Source organism: Euleptes europaea, chromosome 1 (genome assembly GCF_029931775.1).
Source record: "Euleptes europaea isolate rEulEur1 chromosome 1, rEulEur1.hap1, whole genome shotgun sequence".
NCBI lineage: Eukaryota > Metazoa > Chordata > Lepidosauria > Squamata > Sphaerodactylidae > Euleptes > Euleptes europaea.
The window spans coordinates 177,387,085-177,407,582 of NC_079312.1; the positions used below are offsets into that span (position 1 = coordinate 177,387,085).

Consider the following 20,498-nt stretch of genomic DNA (forward strand, 5'->3'; position numbering starts at 1 on the left):
ACTGTGCTCAGAAACTCAGGCCGTTTATGCAGGGCTGTTTCCTCGCGGTCACCCACGCCGACGTCTCCGGTGCTTCGTTTTGATTATGCATGCCTTTCCCAACCGTCAGAGGTCGCAAAACTCAAAAGAGTTTCCGTCTAGACATTAGGAAGAACTTTCTAACAGTCAGAGCGGTTCCTCAGTGGAACAGGCTTCCTCGGGAGGTGGTAAGCGCTCCTTCCCTGGAGATTTTTAAGCAAAGGCTAGATGCCATCTGTCAGCAATGCTGATTCTGTGAGCTTAGGCAGATCATGAGAGGGAGGGCACCTTGACCATCTTCTGGGCATGAAGGAGGGGTCACTGGAAGTGTGTGGGGGAGGTAGTTGTGAATCTCCTGCATTGTGCAGGGGGTTGGACTAGATGACCCTGGTGGTCCCTTCCAACTCTATGATAGGTTGCCTCGCTCTCCCCGTGCGTTTCCGCATGTTTTGCCTGCGTTTTCACGATTTTGGCTAAAACAGCATCCCGAAAACATGGGCAAAATGCACAGAAACACGCGGGGAGAGAGAGGCAACTTCTGATGGTTGGGAAAGGCATGCATAATCCAAAGGACGCCCCGACACAGTCAAAGAGCGACCACGGAGGAAACAGCCTTGCATAAATGGCCTCAGGCATAAAGTGGAACAAACCGCTACACAGTCTTGAAAAGTCAGCCAAGGAAGGACACAGGAGCGGTGGGTTTTCCAACCCTTGGGAATCCTCAGCAATTTTGCAGGAGTCCCTCCAGAAGATGATCAACAACGGCAGACAAAGTTCTACGTTAGGTAGATGGCCCTTCTTGCCCAAGGAAGAGTCAGAGGGAAGAAGAAGCGGAGTTGGTTTTTATATGCCAACTTTCTCTACCACTTAAGGGAGACTCAAACCGGCTGACAATCGCCTTCCTTCCCTTCCCCTCCCCACAACAGACACCCTGTGAGGTAGGTGGGCCTCAGAGAGCTCTAAGAGAACTGTGACTAGTCCAAGGTCACCCAGCTGGCTTCACGTGGAAGAGTGGGGAAGTCAACCCGGTTCACCGGATTAGCCTCCACCGCTCATGTGGAGGAGTGGGGAATCAAACCTGGTTCTCCAGATTAGAGTCCACCACTCCAAACCACCGCTCTTAGCCACTACACCACGCTGGCTCCGTATGTCCTACAGATGTACTCTCAGTTTACAAGTAGGTACTGGTGAGTTCTAGCTTCGTGTGAACTCTAGAACGTGACCCAGAACCTTCTGCAACGTGCAGGTTACACATGAAGGTTTCTTGGCGGACAAATCTGGGTGGAAAAGGATGGTTTCAAGCTTCTTGGCCCTCAGGGCATCCCTGCCGTATTGAGTTAACGGGCTGTTTATTATTAATTTATTTAAAACTGTTATTAGATGCCTTTCTTCCTTACGAAGCTCAAGGCAGCTACAAACGTAGATAATGCGCGTAGAACAAAACGCACTAAAAACATAAAAACCAAAATTTAAAATCACAAGTCAGGACTGCTGGTAACTTACCCAAATGCAATCCTAAATAAAACCACCTTCGACTGCCTCCTTCCCTGGAGGTTTTGAAGCAGAGGCTAGATGGCCATCTGTCAGCAATGCTGATTCTATGACTTTAGGCAGATCCTGAGAGCGAGGGCACCTTGGCCATCTTCTGGGCATGGAGTAGGGGCCACTGGGGGTGTGGGGAGAGGTAGTTGTGAATTTCCTGCCGTGTGCAGATGACCCTGGTGGTCCCTTCCAACTCTATGATTCGTTGATTTAATGATCAAAAAGGAGAGGTTATTCCATAATTGTGGGGCTGCCACCGAAAAGGCCCTCCCTCTTGTACCAACCAGACAAGCTGCTCTGATTAGTGGGACAGTCAGGAGGGCCTCTCCCTGTGATCTTAATTCCTGGGCAGCTGAAAAACCTCTGGGTGTGCCTCTTAAGGAACCCCACTATGCTGCCGTGTAGTGGTTAGAGGTCTGGACTAAGACCCGAAAGACCCAGGTTTGAATCCCCACTCTACCATGGAAAGGGTTGCTAGGTCCCTCTTCGCCACTGGCGGGAGGTTTTGGAGCGGAGCCTGAGGAGGACGGGGTTTGGGGAGGGGCTTCAACGCCATAGAGTCCGACTGCCAAAGCGGCCATTTTTCTCCAGGGGAACTGATCTCTATCGGCTGGAGATCAGGTGTGATAGCAGGAGATCTCCAGCTAGTACCTGGAGGTTGGCAGCCCCAACTGTGGAAGCCCGGTGGGTGACCGCAGGCCGGCCACACCTTCTCGGCCTAACCTACCTCACAAGGATAAAATGGAGGAGGAGGTGAATGATGTACGTTACTCTGAGCTCCCGGGAGGAACGATGGGATAAAATGGTACTGAGAAATACAAAATCTTGGCACGTGGTAGGGTATATGCTTGGTTTGGGCCCCGTTCCAATCTGGCCTGTTGCGATTAACCCTCACCTCGTGCAAAGTGACAGCATAGCCTAGAGCAGGGGCGTCAAACTCGATCGGGGCCAGATAGGACATAAATGTCACTTGGTTGGGTCGGGCCATGCCTCCCCAGCCCAGACTGAAAGTGGGTGTGTGTGGCTGCCATGGGTGGCTCACGGGCCGGATAAGAGCTCTCAAGGGGCCGCATCTGGCCCGCGGGCCGTATGTTTGACACCCCTGTGCTAGAGCATGTTCAGCACTCCCCTGTAGCCATTCTCATCCCAAAGTTTAGGCTGACTTGTCTGCCGTTACTGATCTTCTAGTTGAGGAACTCCCGATTGAATTTTGGAGAATTCCTAGGAAGTCTGCATTAAGATTTCGGGGCGGAAGGTTTTTTTAGAAAGGGCATCACCGTCACAGTCTTTGGGTAGCAGCAGCAGCAGAGTGGAAGATTCCATTCATTGCACAGTCCCAAGGAAGGGGGCAAGGAGGAGACAGAAATTTGGGGGTGGGGAAGTGAAGGTTGTGACGAGAACCATTGCATAGTATGGAAGGAGGGTTGCCAGGTCCCTCTCCGTCACCGGTGGGAGGTTTTCGGAGCAGAGCCTGAGGAGGGCGGGGTTTGGGGAGGGGAGGGACTTCAACGCCGTAGAGGCCAATGGCCAAAGTGGCCATTTCTTTCCTCCACGGGAACGGATCTTTATCGGCTGGAGAGCAGTTGTAACAGCAGGAGATCTCCAGCTAGTACCTGGAGGTTGGCAACCCTATATGGAAGAGGGATGGCTGCACAGAGCAAAAAAAAAGGCTTCTGTTGCATAGTATGAATGGAGAAATGGGAGCACACACACACAAAATGAAGGAAGATCCTATTGCATAGTCCAGATTTGGGGAGGGGGGGGCGTGCCATTGCCCCAGGCACTGAGTTCTGCTTTAGCTCCGCCTCTTCACCTCCATGCCCTTCCCCCTCCCCGCCTCGCCCTTCTGCTCCTCTTCCTCCCCCTGACCCATGCAGACCCCCCACAGTGCCCGAGAGAGGCGCTCCTTGCTGGGGACGAGCCAGGGCCCGGGGACCAGATCCGAGCGCAGCTTCCGGCCGGGCTTGGCGGAGAGGAGCCTGCAGCCATCCCCCTCGCCCTCCGCGGCCTTCCCGTGCCTCCAGCCCCCGTCCCCCTCTTCTTGGTCTTCGTCCCCCTGAGCCTTGGCCGAGCAGTGGTGCTGCCGGTTCGGCTGCCGGGTTTTCGGGAGCTGCTGCCTGTTCCCGGGCGATGCTTCCTGGCCGCCCCCGTCGCAGGGGTTCGGTCCCTGGTTCTGCGGGGGCCCGGGCGGGTTTGTCTTCCGGCGCCGCTGCCTGGCTTTGTCCTCTGCCTCTGGCTCCTGCCGCAGCTTAGTAGGACTCTGGGTGTACTCGTGGTCTAGGGAAAAGAGGGGGTAGGTGGGAGAAAAGCTGTTAAGCCTCGAGGCGATGCTGAGATCAGGGCGGAGGGGTGTCGGTGGTCCATGAGGAAGTCCCCCCCTGCAGCCTACCCGGAACAGTGCCCCAGCGAAGAGTTGCTATCATAACATGCTAGAATTTTAAAATGCTGGCCTTCTAGGTAAGGCCAAAAGCGTCAAGCTAGGGCAGGCGGTATTGAGAGGGTTGCCAGCTCTGGCTTGGGAAATACCTGGATATTTGGGGTCGGAGCCTGAGGAGGGTGGAGTTTGCGAGGGGAGGGACTTCAACACCATAGAGACCAATTGCCAAAGCAATTTTCTCCAGGGGAACTGATCTCTATTGGCTGGAGATCAGTTGTAATAGCAGGAGATCTCCTGCTAGTACCTGGAGGTTGGCAACCCTACCTCCACATGAGCGGCAGGTGCTAATCTGGTGAACTGGATTTGTTTCCCCACTCCTCCACACGAAGCCAGCTGGGTGCCCTTGGGCTAGTCACAGCTCTCCTCGAGCTCTCTCTGCCCCACCTACCTCACAGGGTGTCTGTAGTAGGGTTGCCAGCTCCGGCTTGGGAAATACCTGGATATTGGGGGCGGAGCCTGAGGAGGGCGGGGCTTGGGGAGGGGAAGGACTTCAATGCCATAGAGTCCAATTGCCAAAGCGGCCATTTTCTCCAGGTGAACTAGGATTGCCTGGTCCCTCTTTGCCACCGGTGGGTCATTACAAGTGAAAGTCCTTCGGACATTGCATTAGCTCTGCGGACTATCTAGTTTTGCCCTCTTTGTATGTTTGGATGGTGTTAGATTGAATTTTGTATACATGTGTGTACTATATTTACTATTGTTATATGGTTACATGGTTTGTTATGCACTTAGATAATACAGGTCTATTGTAGTATTGAGCCATTGTGCAGTTTTTTTCCACTAGTACCTGGAGGTTGGCAACCCTATGTGGTGGGTTTCCCAGATATTTTAAAAGAGTCCTGGCAAGGGGTTTTTCTTTGGGTGGATGTGGGGGGGGGGAATCTAGTCTTACAGATGTATTACAGTCTATGACATTTCACATTGTGCAAATGCGGGGAAGCAAAGTCCCGAATAAAACCAGTGAGGGATGGAAAACGAGGGAGGCAACCAAAGGGGGGTGACAGGAGGTCAGAAAGGCCGCATGCACGAAAAAGGAGTGGAGGGAATTATCACAATTCTGCGCCGAGAAAAGCTGGACTTTCTGGCAGGTATATGCTGCACAACTTTGCATGTGTGTAAAGTGCCGTCAAGTCGCAGCCGACTTATGGCGACCCCTTTTTGGGGGGGTTTCCTGGCAAGAGACTAACAGAGGTGGTTTGCCAGTGCCTTCCTCTGCACAGCAACCCTGGTATTCCTTGGGGGTCTCCCATCCAAATACTAACCAGGGCTGACCCTACTTAGCTTATGAGATCTGACGAGATCAGGCTAGCCTGGGCCATCCAGGTCAGGGGACACAACTTTGCATGCACATCCTTTATTCTGCTTCAGGTTTTAATCTTTGCGGCTCTAACGGCTACAGCATTTTTCTCCCTTTAATGAAAACGTAGGCATGGCCAGGTGTCAACAGAAAAGAGGACTTGAAACTGGTTCCTCAGCTGTGACCTTTGCCTGAATCCCATCCAGCTTTGTGATTGATCTCCCAGGAGGACATGAGAATGAATGTCCTCATACTGTGCTTCAGGTATGCTTTCTTTCTTTCTTTCTTTCTTTCTTTCTTTCTTTCTTTCTTTCTTTCTTTCTTTCTTTCTTTCTTTCGTCCTTCCTTCCTCTTTTCTTTCTTTCTTTCTTTCTTTCTTTCTTTCTTTCTTTCTTTCTTTCTTTCCTTCTTTCTTTCCTTCTTTCTTTCCTTCTTTCTTTCCTTCCTTCCTTCCTTCCTTCCTTTCTCTTTCTTTCTCTCTCTTCCTTCCTTCCTTCTCTCTTCCTTCCTTCCTTCCTTCCTTTCCTTTCCTTTCTCTTTCTTTCTTCCTTTCTTCCTTTCTTCCTTTCTCTTGTCCTTCCTTCCTTCCTCTCTCTCTCTCTCTCTCTCTCTCTTCCTTCCTTTCTCTCTTCCTTCCTTCCTTCCTTCCTTCCTTCCTTCCTTCCTTTCTCTCTCTCTCTCTCTTCCTTCCTTCCTTCTTTCCTTTTCTCTCTCTCTCTCTCTTTCTTTCTCTCTTTCTCCCTTCCTTCCTTCCTTCCCTCCTTCCTTCCTTCACACTGCATCTACACTTATTCACTTAACCATTTATCTATCACCAGGGCTTCTTTGGTGACCACACTCACAGGTGCTGAGTACCCACACCCTTTCCTGTGCTTTCCCAAGTCCAGATCCTTGGGGGCCAGCCCACCCCACCCAGCCACAGGAAGATAAAATGGATCTTCAGCTACAGCCTAGTGGGGGTGCAGAGGAAAGGGCAAATTGGTGGAAACTGACACCCTTAACTATAAGTACTGGCACTTTTTAAAAACACAAAAAAATCAGTCTATTGTGCAGGGGTGGGGAAACTGAAAGAAGTACAAAACTGCCGTGGAGATATGGGATGAGTAGGTTGTGATGTCACAGGCACCAGCCAATTGGCGCCAGCAAAAGAAATGCTTGGATGTAGTGAAGGGAAGGGGCTTTCCATGCTTTCTCCACTGCTGTCAAAGGTCATTTATGCATGGGTACTTTCACTCACATTCGCCCCGGGTCTGAATCAGGTGTTCCTTGGAGTTATGCATGAGTTTTCTGTCCATTAGAGATGACCTCACTGCCAGCTCTCGCAGTGTTATGGTCTTCCCATTCCTCTGTTAACCCAACTCTTCTATCTTCCCTGAGCAAAGCCCGGGTGAAATCCCCGTGCAGAAAGCAAAGCGCAGGACACGCAAGCTTGGTTTCTCTCACAGCCAATTACAAAGCAGCATGTAAAGAAGTGGGGATTCAAATGCTTCCTGCTTCCTGGGGGCTCTTTCTGAGCAGAAGAAAGGCTTTTTAAAACCATGGCTTGGATTCCCCCCCTTTCAGATTGCTCTTTTTTGTTGTTCTTAAAATGTTTTTTTATGCAGCAATTGGGTTTTTTGGGGGGGATTTCTCTCACAGTAAGCACTACAAGTAAGCCAAATACAAAGCAGCATTTCAAGGGGCGGGGACTTGGTTTGAGCTTGGAGACTGCTGGTGCAGAGACTCCCAATAGGAAAGTGCCAACTCTGCTGGTGCAGAGACTCCCAATAGGAAAGTGCGGGTCCAGCCAGCAACGAACCTCAGGTAAAACTCCCGTGCATAAATGACCAAGCTGTTACGTCAGCCTTCGCCCTAAGATCCTCGAGATGTTGCAGCCCAAACCCAATTCTGTGGCCTTCCCGCCCTTGTGCAGAATTGTGGGATTCACATGGCCCTGACTACAGAAGATTCACTGGGATGATGGTAGGGAGACTGGGGAAAGGTATTCAAACTCAGGTGAGGGAGGGATGGAGAATGTGACCTGCCATGAGGGAGGGGGTGGCTCCAGCACGATCATCTCCCCTAGAGAACCCCCTACCACCCGCAGAGAGCTTTTCACAGCTGTTCCCTGGGACACTAAGAGATACTTGGGGACTGGGCAATTCCATTGGTCCAATGGGGGGGGGCCGGGCACCCACCATTTATTCTCGACCCGTCCCACGAGGCAGAAGCAGGGCTCCCCCCGGGGGGAGTTGGTCACGCAGAGAACCAGGCTGGCCAGCGGCTGCCCTGTGGGGCGGAGACAGATGGAGACTTGGGGGGGGGGAGGCGATGGGGAAAGTTACAAGGCCATCACAGATCAGGTGGGGTGGGGGATGAAGCCGTCACAGATCAGACAGGATAAGGCGAGGTTGGCACAGATTAGGCGGGGGGGGGGTCAGACAGAACCATGGGTGGGTTGGCGTATGGGGGGAGAGTCAGACGGACGAAGGACGACAGGGGCAGGAAAGAAAAGAGAAGAGGAGAGAGGGGTGAATATTCAAGCCCCCAGAACCTGCCTCTCTGCAGAGACCCTCCAAAGGGAAGAGAGGGGGAAAGGCATATTTTGGAGAGAATTTCATTACCGCTACGGGTCAGACTTCATCTCTTGATGGGCAATAGATGTTAGTCTGTCTGCAGCAGTAGAAAAGAGCAAGAGTCCGGCAGCACCTTCAAGACGAACAACGTTTCTGGCAGGGTACCGGCCACAGCGCAAGTATCTGAAGAAGGGAGCTGTGGCTCACGAAAGCTCACACCCTGCCAGAAATTTTGTTAGTCTTTAAGGTGCTGCTGGGCTCCTGCTCTTTTCTACTGCTAGTGACAGACTAACATGGCGACCCATTGTGATCTATCTCCATGGAAGGCGCCACCTTTAGCCGTATAGAATGGAAATCCATCAAGGTTTGGTCTGGAGACCCAAGTCCTATGAGGAAAGGGTGAAGGAGTTGGGGATGTTTAGCCTGAAGAGGAGAAGACTGAGAGGGGATGTGATAACCATCTTCAAGTACTTGAAGGGTTGTCATATAGAGGAGGGTGCCCAGTTGTCCCAGAAGGTCGGACCAGAACCAACGGGTTGAAGTTAAATCAAAAGAGTTTCCATCTAGACATTAGGAAGAATTTTCTAACAGTCAGAGCGGTTCCTCGGTGGAACAGGCTTCCTCGGGAGGTGATGAGCTCTCCTTCCCTGGAGAAGCAGAGGCTAGATGACCATCTGTCAGCAATGCTGATTCTCTGAAGATCATGAGAGAGAGGGCATCTTGGGCATCTTCTGGGCATGGAGTAGGGGTCACTGGGGGTGTGGGAGGGGGAGATAGTTGTGAATTTCCTGCATTGTGCAGGGGCTGGACTAGATGACCCTGGTGGTCCCTTCCAACTCGATGCTTCTATGAAGATAGAGGTCGTTACTTCGCTTTTGCCATCTTCTGGGTGTGGAGTGGGGGTCACTGGGGGTGTTAGAGGGAAAGGGGGAAGCTAGTTGCGAATTCCCTGCATTGTGCAGAGGGTTGGACTAGATGACCCTGGTGGTCCCTTCCAACTCTATGATTCTATGATTCTAAATGAATTAAATAACCCTGAAGTTGCTACTGGACTCTTGCTATTTTCATCTCTTGAGAAAGAGATATGAAATAGGGGCCACCTCCCCTCCATTGGGTTAGCCGATGGAGAAAAGTTGCTTGTGTGTAGGGGGGGAGTGAGGGGAGAAGGGCTGTAACACCGCACCATTCCCCCCCCCCCCCGCCAAAGTGAAAAACGCGTCACTCTGGGCTGTCCCATCTTTACAGGGATTATTTTTTGTGGGCTGCTTAGCAGCACGGTCTGTTTGAGACTTACTATCTCTGCTGTGTAGGAGAGAAAGAAGGGATCCGATGTGGACATACCATAATCGGGAATGAAACCGTTGCCCTTCTTCAGCACCAGGCGTATCCGGCTACTCCCGTTCCGGATATGCTCCACCGCTTGCGCATGCGTCATGCCCGCCGTCGGCTCCCCGTTGATCTCTACCAGCTGGTCGCTCACCTGTTGCCGCCAGAGAGTTTCGGAGTGAGAGCCAAACAACACTGGATTCAGATCCCCTGGGGTGAATTGTGCGTGGGTTAGGGTGCATTCAGGTCATCTTTGCACCCTAGGCAAAGCTAACGGCTTGTGCCCACCCCACTGCTAACCAATGTTCAAAAACAGATTTCTTGTAGGGGGAAAAAATAAAAGCACAAAACTTTTTATGAGGTGTTATAATTCATTATATTCCATAGCACTGTTTTGGTAAAAAGGTAAAGGTAAAGGTCCCCTGTGCAAGCATGGGGTGACGTCACATCCCGACATTTCCTAGGCAGACTTTGTTTTACGGGGTTGTTTGCCAGTGCCTTCCCCAGTGGTCTTCCCTTTACCCCCAGCAAGCTGGGTACTCATTTCACCGACCTCGGAAGGATGGAAGGCTGAGTCAACCTTGAGCCGGCGACCTGAAACCGACTTCCGTCGGGATCGAACTCAGGTCGTGAGCAGAGCTTGGGACTGCAGTACTTATTTTGGGACTGTTGTGGTACTTATCTTAAAATAAAAAATATATAATTTTTTCCTCAAGGAACGAATCTGTTTAAAACTGTGCCCCTCAGGCCAGTTCTGCACCCCTCTGAGGTCTGCCCCCTAGGTGACCGCCTAGTTCGCCTAATGGTAGCACCGGCCCTAGATGCATCACATCTGCAGTGCTGGGGAAAGCAGGTAGAACTCAACCCCCTTCCACACCCCATACCATTTGTCTGATCAGAAATGTCTCCTCCATATAGGGTTTCCAGGTCCCTCTTTGCCACGGGTAGGAGTTTTTTGGGGCGGAGCCTGAGGAGGGGAGAGTTTGGGGAGGGTTTGGGGAGGGGAGGGACTTCAATGCCATAGAGTCCAATGGCCAAAACGGCCATTTTCTCCAGATGAACTGATCTCTATCGGCTGGAGATCAGTTGTAATAGCGGAAGATCTCCAGCTAGGAGTTTGGCAACCCTGCCTCCATAGCTACTTTTAGCCCTGGCAGGGGGAAAAGACAGCTTTCTGCCTGTATTTTTTCCTTACCGGGGCTAAAAGCAAATTTTATATAAGGGAAAAGGTGCAGTGGTGTAGTGGTTAAGAGCAGTGGTCTGGAGCAGAGGATTCTAATCTGGAGGACCGGATGTGATTCCCCACTCCTACATATGAAGCCAGCTGGGTGACCTTGGGCTAGTCACAGCTCTCTCAGCCCTACCTACCTCACAGGGTGTCTGTTGTGGGGAGGGGAAGGGAAGGTGACTTTAAGCCAGTTTGATTCTCCTTTAAGTGGTAGAGAAAATTTGCATATATTAAAAATCAACAACCCAAAAGAGCCAACATTGTGGGGAAGAGTTAAACTTCCCCAGCACCGAAGCACTGATCCATACCACCCAAATATCTCCATCAAAGGTGTGGGTAGGTGGGGGGTGAGATTTCACAAGCCCCTGGGACTGAATAGGGACAGCACAGAGCCAGGAGAGGATGTGTTAGCTGAGAATGAGCCAGTTCCTGATGATGCACCAGATCCCTTATCCTTTTGTACTGCATGGGTGGCCTGACCCGAGAAGAGGCTGAGCATCAGGGCTTGTGTACATGAACATAAGAAAAGCCGTGCTGGGTCACACCAAGGACCGTCAAGTCCAGCAGTCTGTTCACACAGTGGCCGACCAGGTGCCTCCGGGAAGCCCACAAGCAAGACGACTGCAGCAGCATTATCCTGCCTGCGCTCCACACCACCTAATATAACGGGCATGCTCCTCTGATCCTGGAGAGAATAGGTATGCATCATGACTAGTATTCATTTGGGCTAGCAGCCATGGATAGCCACATCCTCCATAAGAACACAAGGAAAGCCCTGCTGGATCAGACCCAGGCCCATCAAGTCCAGCAGTCGGTTCACACAGTGGCCAACCAGGGACATCTAGGAAGCCCACAAACAAGACGGCTGCAGCAGCATTTATCCTGCCTGTCTTCCACAGCACCTCATATAATAGGCATGTTCCTCTGAGACTGGAGAGAACAGGCATTCATCATGACTAGTCTTCATTTTGACTGGTAGCCATGAATACCCCTCTACTCCATGAACATGTCCACTCCTCTCTTAAGAGAGTCCACTCTCCTTCACCCCATCCTGGGGCAGGGAGTTCCAGAATTTAATTCTGCATTGTGTGAAGAAATGCTTCCTTTTTTATCTGTTTTGAATCTCTCACCCTCCAGCTTCAGCAGATTGAACCAGGGACCTTCTGCATGCCAAGCAGACGCGCCACCACCGAGCCACAACCCCTTCCCAATTGAAGCTGCCTTTTATCAAGTCAGATCCCTGGTCTATCCAGGTTGCTTTTGTCTATTATGACCGGCAGCAGCCTTCTAGGGTCTCGGGGGAGGTCTTTCACATCACTTACTACCTGTTCCTTGTAACTTTGACCTTCTGCTTGCAGCTACACCATCCAGCCACAGCTCTCCCGTCAATCAAATAGCACTCATAGAAAAGGAAGACTTCCAGGGATCGGCTTCCGCAATCCTACAGCGCCAGCCGCTAACAGACCAGCTCCCGACAGCATCACATACCTGGATCTTGCCACACTGCTGGGCTGGTCCACCGTCCATGAGGGCCAAGACGTAGATGTCCATGTTGTATTCACTGCCGCCTCTTAGGCTGAAGCCGAAGCCTTTCGGTCCTCGCGCCAGCTCCACGGAGTATTGGCCGGTCTCCTGCAAAGGAAGTCAAGGGGCTTCAGACCATGCAGGTGCAAAAAACAATCTCACTGGATCAGACTAAGGTCCATCTTGTATTATGTCTCCACCCAGGGGCAAGAAGAACATCTGTTTTTATTATACATTGTGCACAATTGTATTTAAGACGACGAAGAAGAAGAGGTGGTTTTTATATGCCGACTTTCTCTACCACTTTAGGGAGACTCAAACCGGCTTACAATCGCCTTCTCTTCCCCTCCCCACAACAGACACCTTGTGAGGTAGGTGGGGCTGAGAGAGCTCTAAGAGAGCTGTGACTAGCCCAAGGTCGCCCAGCTGGCTTCGTGTGTAGGAGTGGAGGAAACCAACCCGGTTCACCAGATTAGCCTCGGCCGCTGATGTGGAGGAATGGGGAATCCGGATCAGAGTCCACCACTTCAGACCACCGCTCTTAACCACTACACCATGCTGGTGTAGTGGTTAAGAGCGGTGGTTTGAAGCGGTGGTTTGAAGCGGTGGAAGCTGTTTGAAGCAGTGGACTACACCATGCTGGTGTAGTGTTTAAAAACACAGGGCCTAACATAAGGCTTCCTAAAAAGCACATAAATGTTTGCAAATATTACCAACACATATACAGTCGATGTTAGTACATGCAATGACCAAAATAAGACCAGAAATGCGTATATGTGTTGATAATATTTGCAAACATTTATGTGCTTTTTAGGAAGCCTTATGTTAGGCCCTGTGTTTTTAAATACAGCTGTGCTATAATAAAAATAGATGTATTTTTTTTGTTACAGTAGATAGTGTTTAGCTCAACCCCTTTGGTTTCCTCTAACTTTTAGGTTGAGTTTCTTCCTCCCCCCTCCCCACACTTTTTTCTTCAGTTGTCCATCCATGGGCAGCCAGAGTAATCTGGAGCCTTACAAACCAGGCACAATGCTGGCAGCCATCCACTCTCGTGGGCTCCCACTGTCGTCTTCTCAGAGGTAGACTACTTTGAATCGTGGAGGTTCCATTTAGTTATTTTGTCCAGTTAAGTCTAGCCCCCGCACATTTGCCTAAAGCCATTTAAGGCCTGGATGTACATGATGTGGTAACGGCCAATGCTTCCGAGCTGAACGTGGCAAATGACGCCAATGAAAGGCATGGTTTCCGGTGGGCAGCCATGTTGGTCTACGGTAGAAGAGCAAGATTCGAGTCTAGTAGCCCCTTAAAGACCAAGATTTCCAAGGTTAAAAGCTTTCGAGAGCCAGTCAGGGACGAACGGAGCTTCTACTCTTGAAAGCTTTATACGATTAAAAGCACTGCATCTTAGATGAAGTTTCTTCCGCCCCCAATTTAATCTAAGCCTAAAATTTGCAACCAGAATAAAGATGCTTTCTTCCCATTCACTGTTTTAACGTTTTGGCGCCCTGACCGAGAAGGCCCTTTAAGAAGATAAGAAAGGCCATGCTGGATCAGACCCAGGCCCATCGAGTCCAGCAGTCTGTTCACACAGTGGCCAACCAGGTGCCTCCAGGAAGCCCACCAGCAAGACGACTGCAGCAGCATTAGCCTGCCTGCGTTCCACAGCACCTAATAGGCATGCTCCTCTGATCCTGGAGAGAATAGGTATGCATCATGGCTAGTACCCATTTGGACTAGTAGCCATGGATAGCCCCATCCTCCATAAGAACATAAGAAAAGCCCTGCTGGATCAGACCAAGACCCAGCAAGTCCAGCAGTCTGTTCATACAGTGGCCAACCAGGTGCCTCTAGGAAGCCCACAAGCAAGACGACTGCAGCAGCATTATCCTGCCTGCGTTCCACAGCACCTAATATGATAGGCATGCTCCTCTGATACTAGAGAGAATAGGTATGCATCATGACTAGTAGCCATTTTTACTAGTAGCCCAATCCTCCATTGAACATATCCCCTCCCCTCTTCAAGCCTTCCAAGTTGGCATCCGTCACCACATCCTGGGGCAGGGAGTTCCACAGTTTAACTATGTGTTGTGTGAAGAAACACATCCTTTTATCTGTTTCTCGGGTTGCCACCTGTCCAGCCTCAGGAGGTGGGGGCACCCAAAGCACAGCCTCTGAAGATGACCAGAGTGGATTAGTAGGTGCGCATGGGAGAAGGTGACCCTTCAGGTATGCTAGCCTGAAGTCATACAGGGCTTTAAAGGCCAACGCCAGCATCCTGAATTGAACCCACAAGCAAATCGGGAGCCGTTGTAGATGGGACGAGACCGAAATGATAGGGTCCCTACAATTCACTCCAATCAACATGCTGGTGCAGCATTCTGTACCGACCGTAGCTTCCGGACAGTCTCCAAGGGCAGCCCCCGAATGCACCACAGTGGTGACACCCTACGCCTTGTTGCCCCTCCTCCCTTCGACCTTGCTCTGGTACCCCGCACCCCTCTTTCCCCAGCCAATGTCCTTTCCTTCACCTTCGGTTCCTGGCTATGGGATGGGCGGTAAGTCAGTCTCCGAGGACTTTCGCCCACGTCAATATCAGCGGTGTTCAAGTCGCTGGAAACTCCTGGAATTGAATGGGGAGAAATCAGCACGAGGAAGGTCGTTTTTGCATGGGTAATTTCACTCATGTTCACCCCCGGTATGTCTCGGTGGTTCCTTGGAGTTATGCATGAGTTTTCCCTCCATTAGAGATGACCTCGCTGCCAGCCCTAACAAACCCTGGGTCTTCCTGTTCCTCTGTTAACCCGATTCTTCCCTCTCCCCTGAGCTCAGCCCAGGAGGAAATCCCCATGCATAAGGCAAAGTGCGGGACACACAAGCTTGCTTTCTCTCACAGCCAATTACAAAGCAGCATGTAAAGGGGCAGGGATTCAAATGCTTCCTGCTTCCTGGGAGCTCTTTCTGAGCAGAAGAAAGGCTTTTTAAAACCGAGGCTTGGATTCCCCCCCCCTTCAGATTGCTTTTTCTCCCACACCCCGTACTCACCTGCATCCTTGCGATTCCGGACCCTCATTCGAACCCGGCTGCCCGCTTGGCGGAAGATGCCCCCGACGTCCCCATGGGACAGCCGTGCAAGAAGTCCTCCGTCCTCTTGATGCGAGGGGCCCTCTTCCTGATGGGGCAACAAAGAACTGGCTGGGGGGGAGAGGGAGCAGATGGATCAGCAAATGCGGAGATGTGGGGGGGGGGAGAAAGGATTATCCCCGCCTCTGCAGATGAGAGTCTCAGGCCTTTGGCCCCACAACATGCAGCACCAAGCCAAAAATGCTGCCCCTTCAAATCTCCCCCTTGAGAGAGGGGAATGGCTGGGGGTGGGGGGTAGGGTTGCCAGGTCCCACGTCGCCACCGGGAATGCCCTAGGCTGAACCTGCATTGAGCAGGGCATTGGACTAGATGGCCTCTATGGCCCCTTCCAACTCTATGGCTCTATGATGCATATATTGCTGCGCATGAGACTCAGCAGCTGGAGGATATGGCGCTCCCGTATGCATGAAAAGCCCGAGCGTGAGGCAATCTTCATGAGTGCAATCTTCGGAAGGAGCCAACAGCGTTTATCTGGGGACCTAATCTGGAATGCATCACCTACGCGGAAACTCTCCACCCAACCCTGCGCATCTTTGGAAACCCCAAAGTCGTTTCTTGTGCAACGCTAACCAGAAACTGCACCCGAAAGGGAAACACACCGACCCTAAAACGCTTCTCCTTCCTCTCTCGTATAATACAGGGCCCCTGACAGTTTGCAGATTCCTCCAAGTCAATATTTACCCTGCCATATCTGATCACTGGAATTCAGCTGGGCAGTGGAAGGGGAATGAACCCCCAACACACACACACATACACATCAACATGGGCCTGTCTCACAGGCAGACGCACCTATATTCTGAGTTCACACACACACAGTCACCCTTCCATTCCTGTTCACTGCATACAGCGGCTTTCTACAATTTCTCAACACCAAGCAGATTCTTCGGAGATACCGATAGGATCTTTGGGGCTACTGTCCCACCTGCAAAGTTTTGGCACAGGTAACAACATAAGAACATAAGAAAAGCCCTGCTGGATCAGACCAAGGCCCACCAAGTCCAGCAGTCTGTTCACACAGTGGCCAACCAGGTGCCTCCGGGAAGCCCACAAACAAGACGGATGCAGCAGCACCATCCTGCCTGTGTTCCACAGCACCTAAGATAATAGGCATGCTCCTTTGATCCTGGAGATAATAGGTATGCATCATGACTAGTATCCATTTTTACTAGTAGCCGTGAATAGCCCTCTCCTCCATGAACATGTCCCCTCCCCTCTTCAAGCCTTCCAAGTTGGCGGCCATCCCCACATCCTGGGGCAGGGAGTTCCACAATTTAACTATGCGTTGTGCGAAGATATACTTCCTTTCTTCTGTTCTGAATCTCTCACCCTCCAGCTTCAGCAGATGACCCCATGTTCTAGTATTAGGGGAGAGGGAGAAAAGCTTCTCCCTGTCCACTCTCTCCAAACCATCCATAATTTCATAGACCTCTATCATGTCTCCCCTTAACCGCCTTCTTTCCAAGCTAAACAGCCCTAAGTGTTTTAACAGTTCCTCATTGGGGTCTAGTCCCCTAATCAGTTTTGTTACTCTTTGCTAACAATGCCTCTTTAGTCCAGAATGCATCGCTCAGCAATGCCGCTAGTGGAAAATGGAAGAGACCCCCCTTTTGAACCAACCAACTGCTCTTGCTGATGGAAATTTTTACAGCTTAAAGTTTAGGCGTGGGAAATGCAAAAACAAGCCCCGCAAACAGCCCCGGGAAACAGACCCCCCCCCCATAAAAGCTGTTTTCACTGTCCTTGGCTTCCTTTGTAAACTTTCTCCCTCGGCATGCGGGGCCGCGCAACACCCTCATTCCAACACCCACATCCCACAGTACGCATATCACAGCGCGGCGCCCTCACGCATTCCACAGTGCACACACCTTCACGGTCTTTCTCAACCTCAGCCCCCCCCCCCAAAAAAATGTGCAGAGATCTTGGGAAGGGCCAGACAACCCCTGTTCCACACAGACAATGAGTAACTTTGGAGTAACTTTGGAGTAACTTTGGAGTAACTTTGGAGTCTTGTTGCTGACAGATGTCACTCGCGTACACATTCCCGAGCTGAACAATACACAACCATTCCAGCCAACAACCCCCCACCCCAGAGTAATCTTCACCCTCTTATACCTAGCGGTGGAAAGTGCTTTCAAGCTGCAGCCGACTTACGGCAACCCCTTACGGGGTTTTCAAGGCGAGAGACAGGCACAGGGACCCTGGACTTCCTTGCTGGTCTCCCATCCAAGCAAGAACCGGAGCCAAACCTGCTTCGTTCTCGAGATCTGACCGAGACCCGGGCCGGACGTATACTTCGCTCCCCCCTAATAACCCACATACCTCCCGCGTACCCTGACACCTTGATTCCACGCAGTACGAGCAGAGAGCGACCCACCCACCCCGCTTTGGAGGGAGAGCCAGAGGTCTTTATCCCTGTGCTCCCCCCTTTCTGGAAGGCAGAATCCCCCCCACCGCACCCCCCAAAAACGACCAAGTAAAAGGGGCCGCAGGTGAGTATTTACGCTTGAAATCCTGGATGTGGCGCAGGACGGACTGGACTTGCTCCAGCATTTTCAGGTGCCAGACGGAGAAGGACGAACCAGCGGGGCCAGGGAGAGTCTGGGTGGATTCTCGCCCACCCCTCTGCTTTTCCAGCGAGACCCTCTCGCCTCTCCTCCGTCTACCTCTCCGGAATTTCTCTGCCCGGGGAGGTTTGGCCAGATAAGCCAAGGACTTTCAGGGGAGGGGAGGGCCAAGCCTTAACCTGTTCGGAGCCAGGAGAGAGAGGTTGCTGTGCTCCGTGCACAGAGAGGTGCCTGGTTGCTACCCGCTCTCCGGCATTTCCTGCTCCACTTGGCCAGACGCGAGCCTGGCGACAGGTGTTTCGACACCCATGTTCCCAATCAGGGCAACAATACGCGATGGCCCTAACCTACAAACCCCGATACAAGCCTCACCCTCCCAGAATTATCCCTTCCCCCTGCCCAAGGATCCGAAACGCACAATCACTTTTCTTTCCAAAATTGGCAAGGGGCAGGGAAACTCTCATTCTTGAACAAGGAGACGGATTTCAGCGGTGCATATCAATTTCGCACCGGTCGGGACATGCACCAAAAAGCGCTGAGAATTTCTGCTAAAGTTGCCAAGGATTCTCTACAGGAGATCGCTGCTCGCCTAACCCATAATGTCCCAAGGGTTTCTGGGAATGTTTTTTTTGTTTTAATCCTGTTTGCCTGTAAACCCAGAACTTGGCAGGCTGAGCGTCACCTGACTCCTGCCCAAATCAGGGAAGATGAAAAAATGGATCAATTACTTCACTTTCCAAAACGCGCTACGAACTTCACCACCACACCACGCTGTAGAGGCTTCAGCTTTTCCCCCTGTGCCATGTTCCTGTGCGTGTAAAGTGCCGTCATGTCGCAGCCGACTTATGGCCACCCCTTTTGGGGGGTTTTCCTGGCAAGAGACTAACAAAGGTGGTTTGCCAGTGCCTTCCTCTGCACAGCAACCCTGGTATTCCTTGGTGGTCTCCCATCCAAATACTAACCAGGGCCGACCCTGCTTAGTTTCTGAGATCTGACGAGATCAGGCTAGCCTGGGCCGTCCAGCTCAGGGCTAACCCGTAACAATCCCATGGGAGCAGTATTTGGGGGAAAACCCTTGAGTTCCCTGGGATATGTGTGGGTTTCCCCAATGTAATCCCTCCAGACAATTTCTTGTGCTGTGCTATCAGGAGGCTGTGTGATGTAACCAGCTATCGCAACTAATTCCACATTCGGGCTGTGATGCAACTGGAGATCAGTTGTAATAGCTGGAGATCTCCAGCTAGTACCTGGAGGTTATACCAAAAAATCAGCACAAGGACTCTGCTTTTAAACATAAGATTATATTCACCAATTGCCAGTTGCAAGTTTCCCTTATTTAAGTAACACTATACACATTGAAATCAAAATGAACATTTTCAGAATCAGTTACTCAAGTGTAAGCTGTAAAGAGTCTTTAACAGCTTACACTTGAGTAACTGATTCTGAAATTGAATGGTGTGACTGAACACTTTGTATTATCTTGTTTAAATGTTCATTTTGATTTCAATGTATATAGTGTTACTTAAATAAGGGAAACTTGCAACTGGCAATTGGTGAATATAATCTTATGTTTAAAAGCAGAGCCCTTGTGCTGATTTTTTGGTATAACTGTGGTTAATACAGCATAGATCCATTGTTTACATTAAGTACCTGGAGGTTGGCACCCCTACTCTCACCTGCGCGCCCGGCTCCACCTCCGTCGGTTGGCACGACTCCGCCGGCGCTGCGTCCTTCTTCTTCTTTGGGACCATCCAACCCGCTCGTGGGCTCTCCAGCTCCCCCTGCTGGCCGGGGCCGCCTCAGCCTCTGGGAACAGCGAGCCGGGCACACCAGGACGTCCCGGGGTTCAGGGCCCACGAAACTGGTCACGGCCAGCGTGTCGCCTGCGGAGCCTCCCCAAGGATTCGGCGCGTCTCGCGGGACTCCTTTATTGTGGGGGGGATCGGACAAAAGGTGTTCCCGTCTGGAAGTGCAGTTTTCGTGGGGGTGTCTCCGGGAGTGGTGACCTGCAGGCATAAGGGAGAGGTAGCGTTTCAGTAGTGTTTTCTCGTGCGGCATCTTGTAATCTTCACAACAGCCCTGTTGGTTAAATTATTATTGTGATGTTGAACATAAGAACATAAGAAAAGCCCTGCTGGATCAGCCCACGGCCCATTAAGTTCAGCAGGCTGTTCACACAGTGGCCAACCAGGTGCCTCTAGGAAGCCCACAAGCAAGACGCCTGCAGCAGCATTGTCCTGCCTGCATTTCACAGCACCTAATATAATAGGCATGTTCCTCTTATCCTGGAGAGAACAGGTATGCATCATGACTAGTATCCATTTTTACTTGTAGCCATGAATACCCCTCTACTCCATGAACATGTCCACTCTCCTCTTAAAGCCTTCCAAATTGGCAGCCATCACCACATCCTGGGTGTCATGAGTCAGCCTGCAGAGACCTCCTCTGACGAAGAAGGACATCCTCAGGCAGAAGTCCCACAGGAACAACCACAGGGCCTACAGCCTGCCGGAGTGGAGGATCAGCCAAGGTCAGGAGATGACTCACCATGGAAGCAGCCAGCCAGCTCAAGGACTCCAGTTGGACCTGACACCTTGCAACATGCAGTGTCTCCAGAGGCCTCGCCAGGGCCACTGGAGCAGAGAAGAAAACAGGTCCGTCTGGCAATGCAGCAGAGACGGCAAAGTGCTAGGCTGAAGGCTTTACAGAGGAACCTCCCCAGTAGCAGTGATGAGGAAGAGCAGGGCTGAAGCACCACCTGTGAACTCAGCCTCATCAGCATCAGCTGGCTGCTATAGCAGCAGGGGAAGGGATTTAAGCCATCAGTTAGGCTTGGCTGTTGTGCAAGCAACTTGTCACCAACCTC

The 20,498-nt window shown here is 51.4% G+C and overlaps 1 protein-coding gene across 1 annotated transcript; it reads right to left on the reverse strand.

Moving 5' to 3' along the window:
* Window positions 1-3,767: 3,767 nt before the first annotated feature.
* On the reverse strand, window positions 3,768-17,639 carry MAGIX (MAGI family member, X-linked). Its single transcript, XM_056867353.1, has 6 exons — window positions 17,570-17,639; window positions 14,970-15,119; window positions 11,892-12,035; window positions 9,191-9,329; window positions 7,472-7,586; window positions 3,768-3,837 (listed from the first exon to the last, which is right to left on the reverse strand). Coding segments are annotated over exons 2-6 (405 nt in total). The 5' UTR covers window positions 14,976-15,119; window positions 17,570-17,639; the 3' UTR covers window positions 3,768-3,836.
* Between the last annotated feature and the right edge of the window lie 2,859 nt (window positions 17,640-20,498).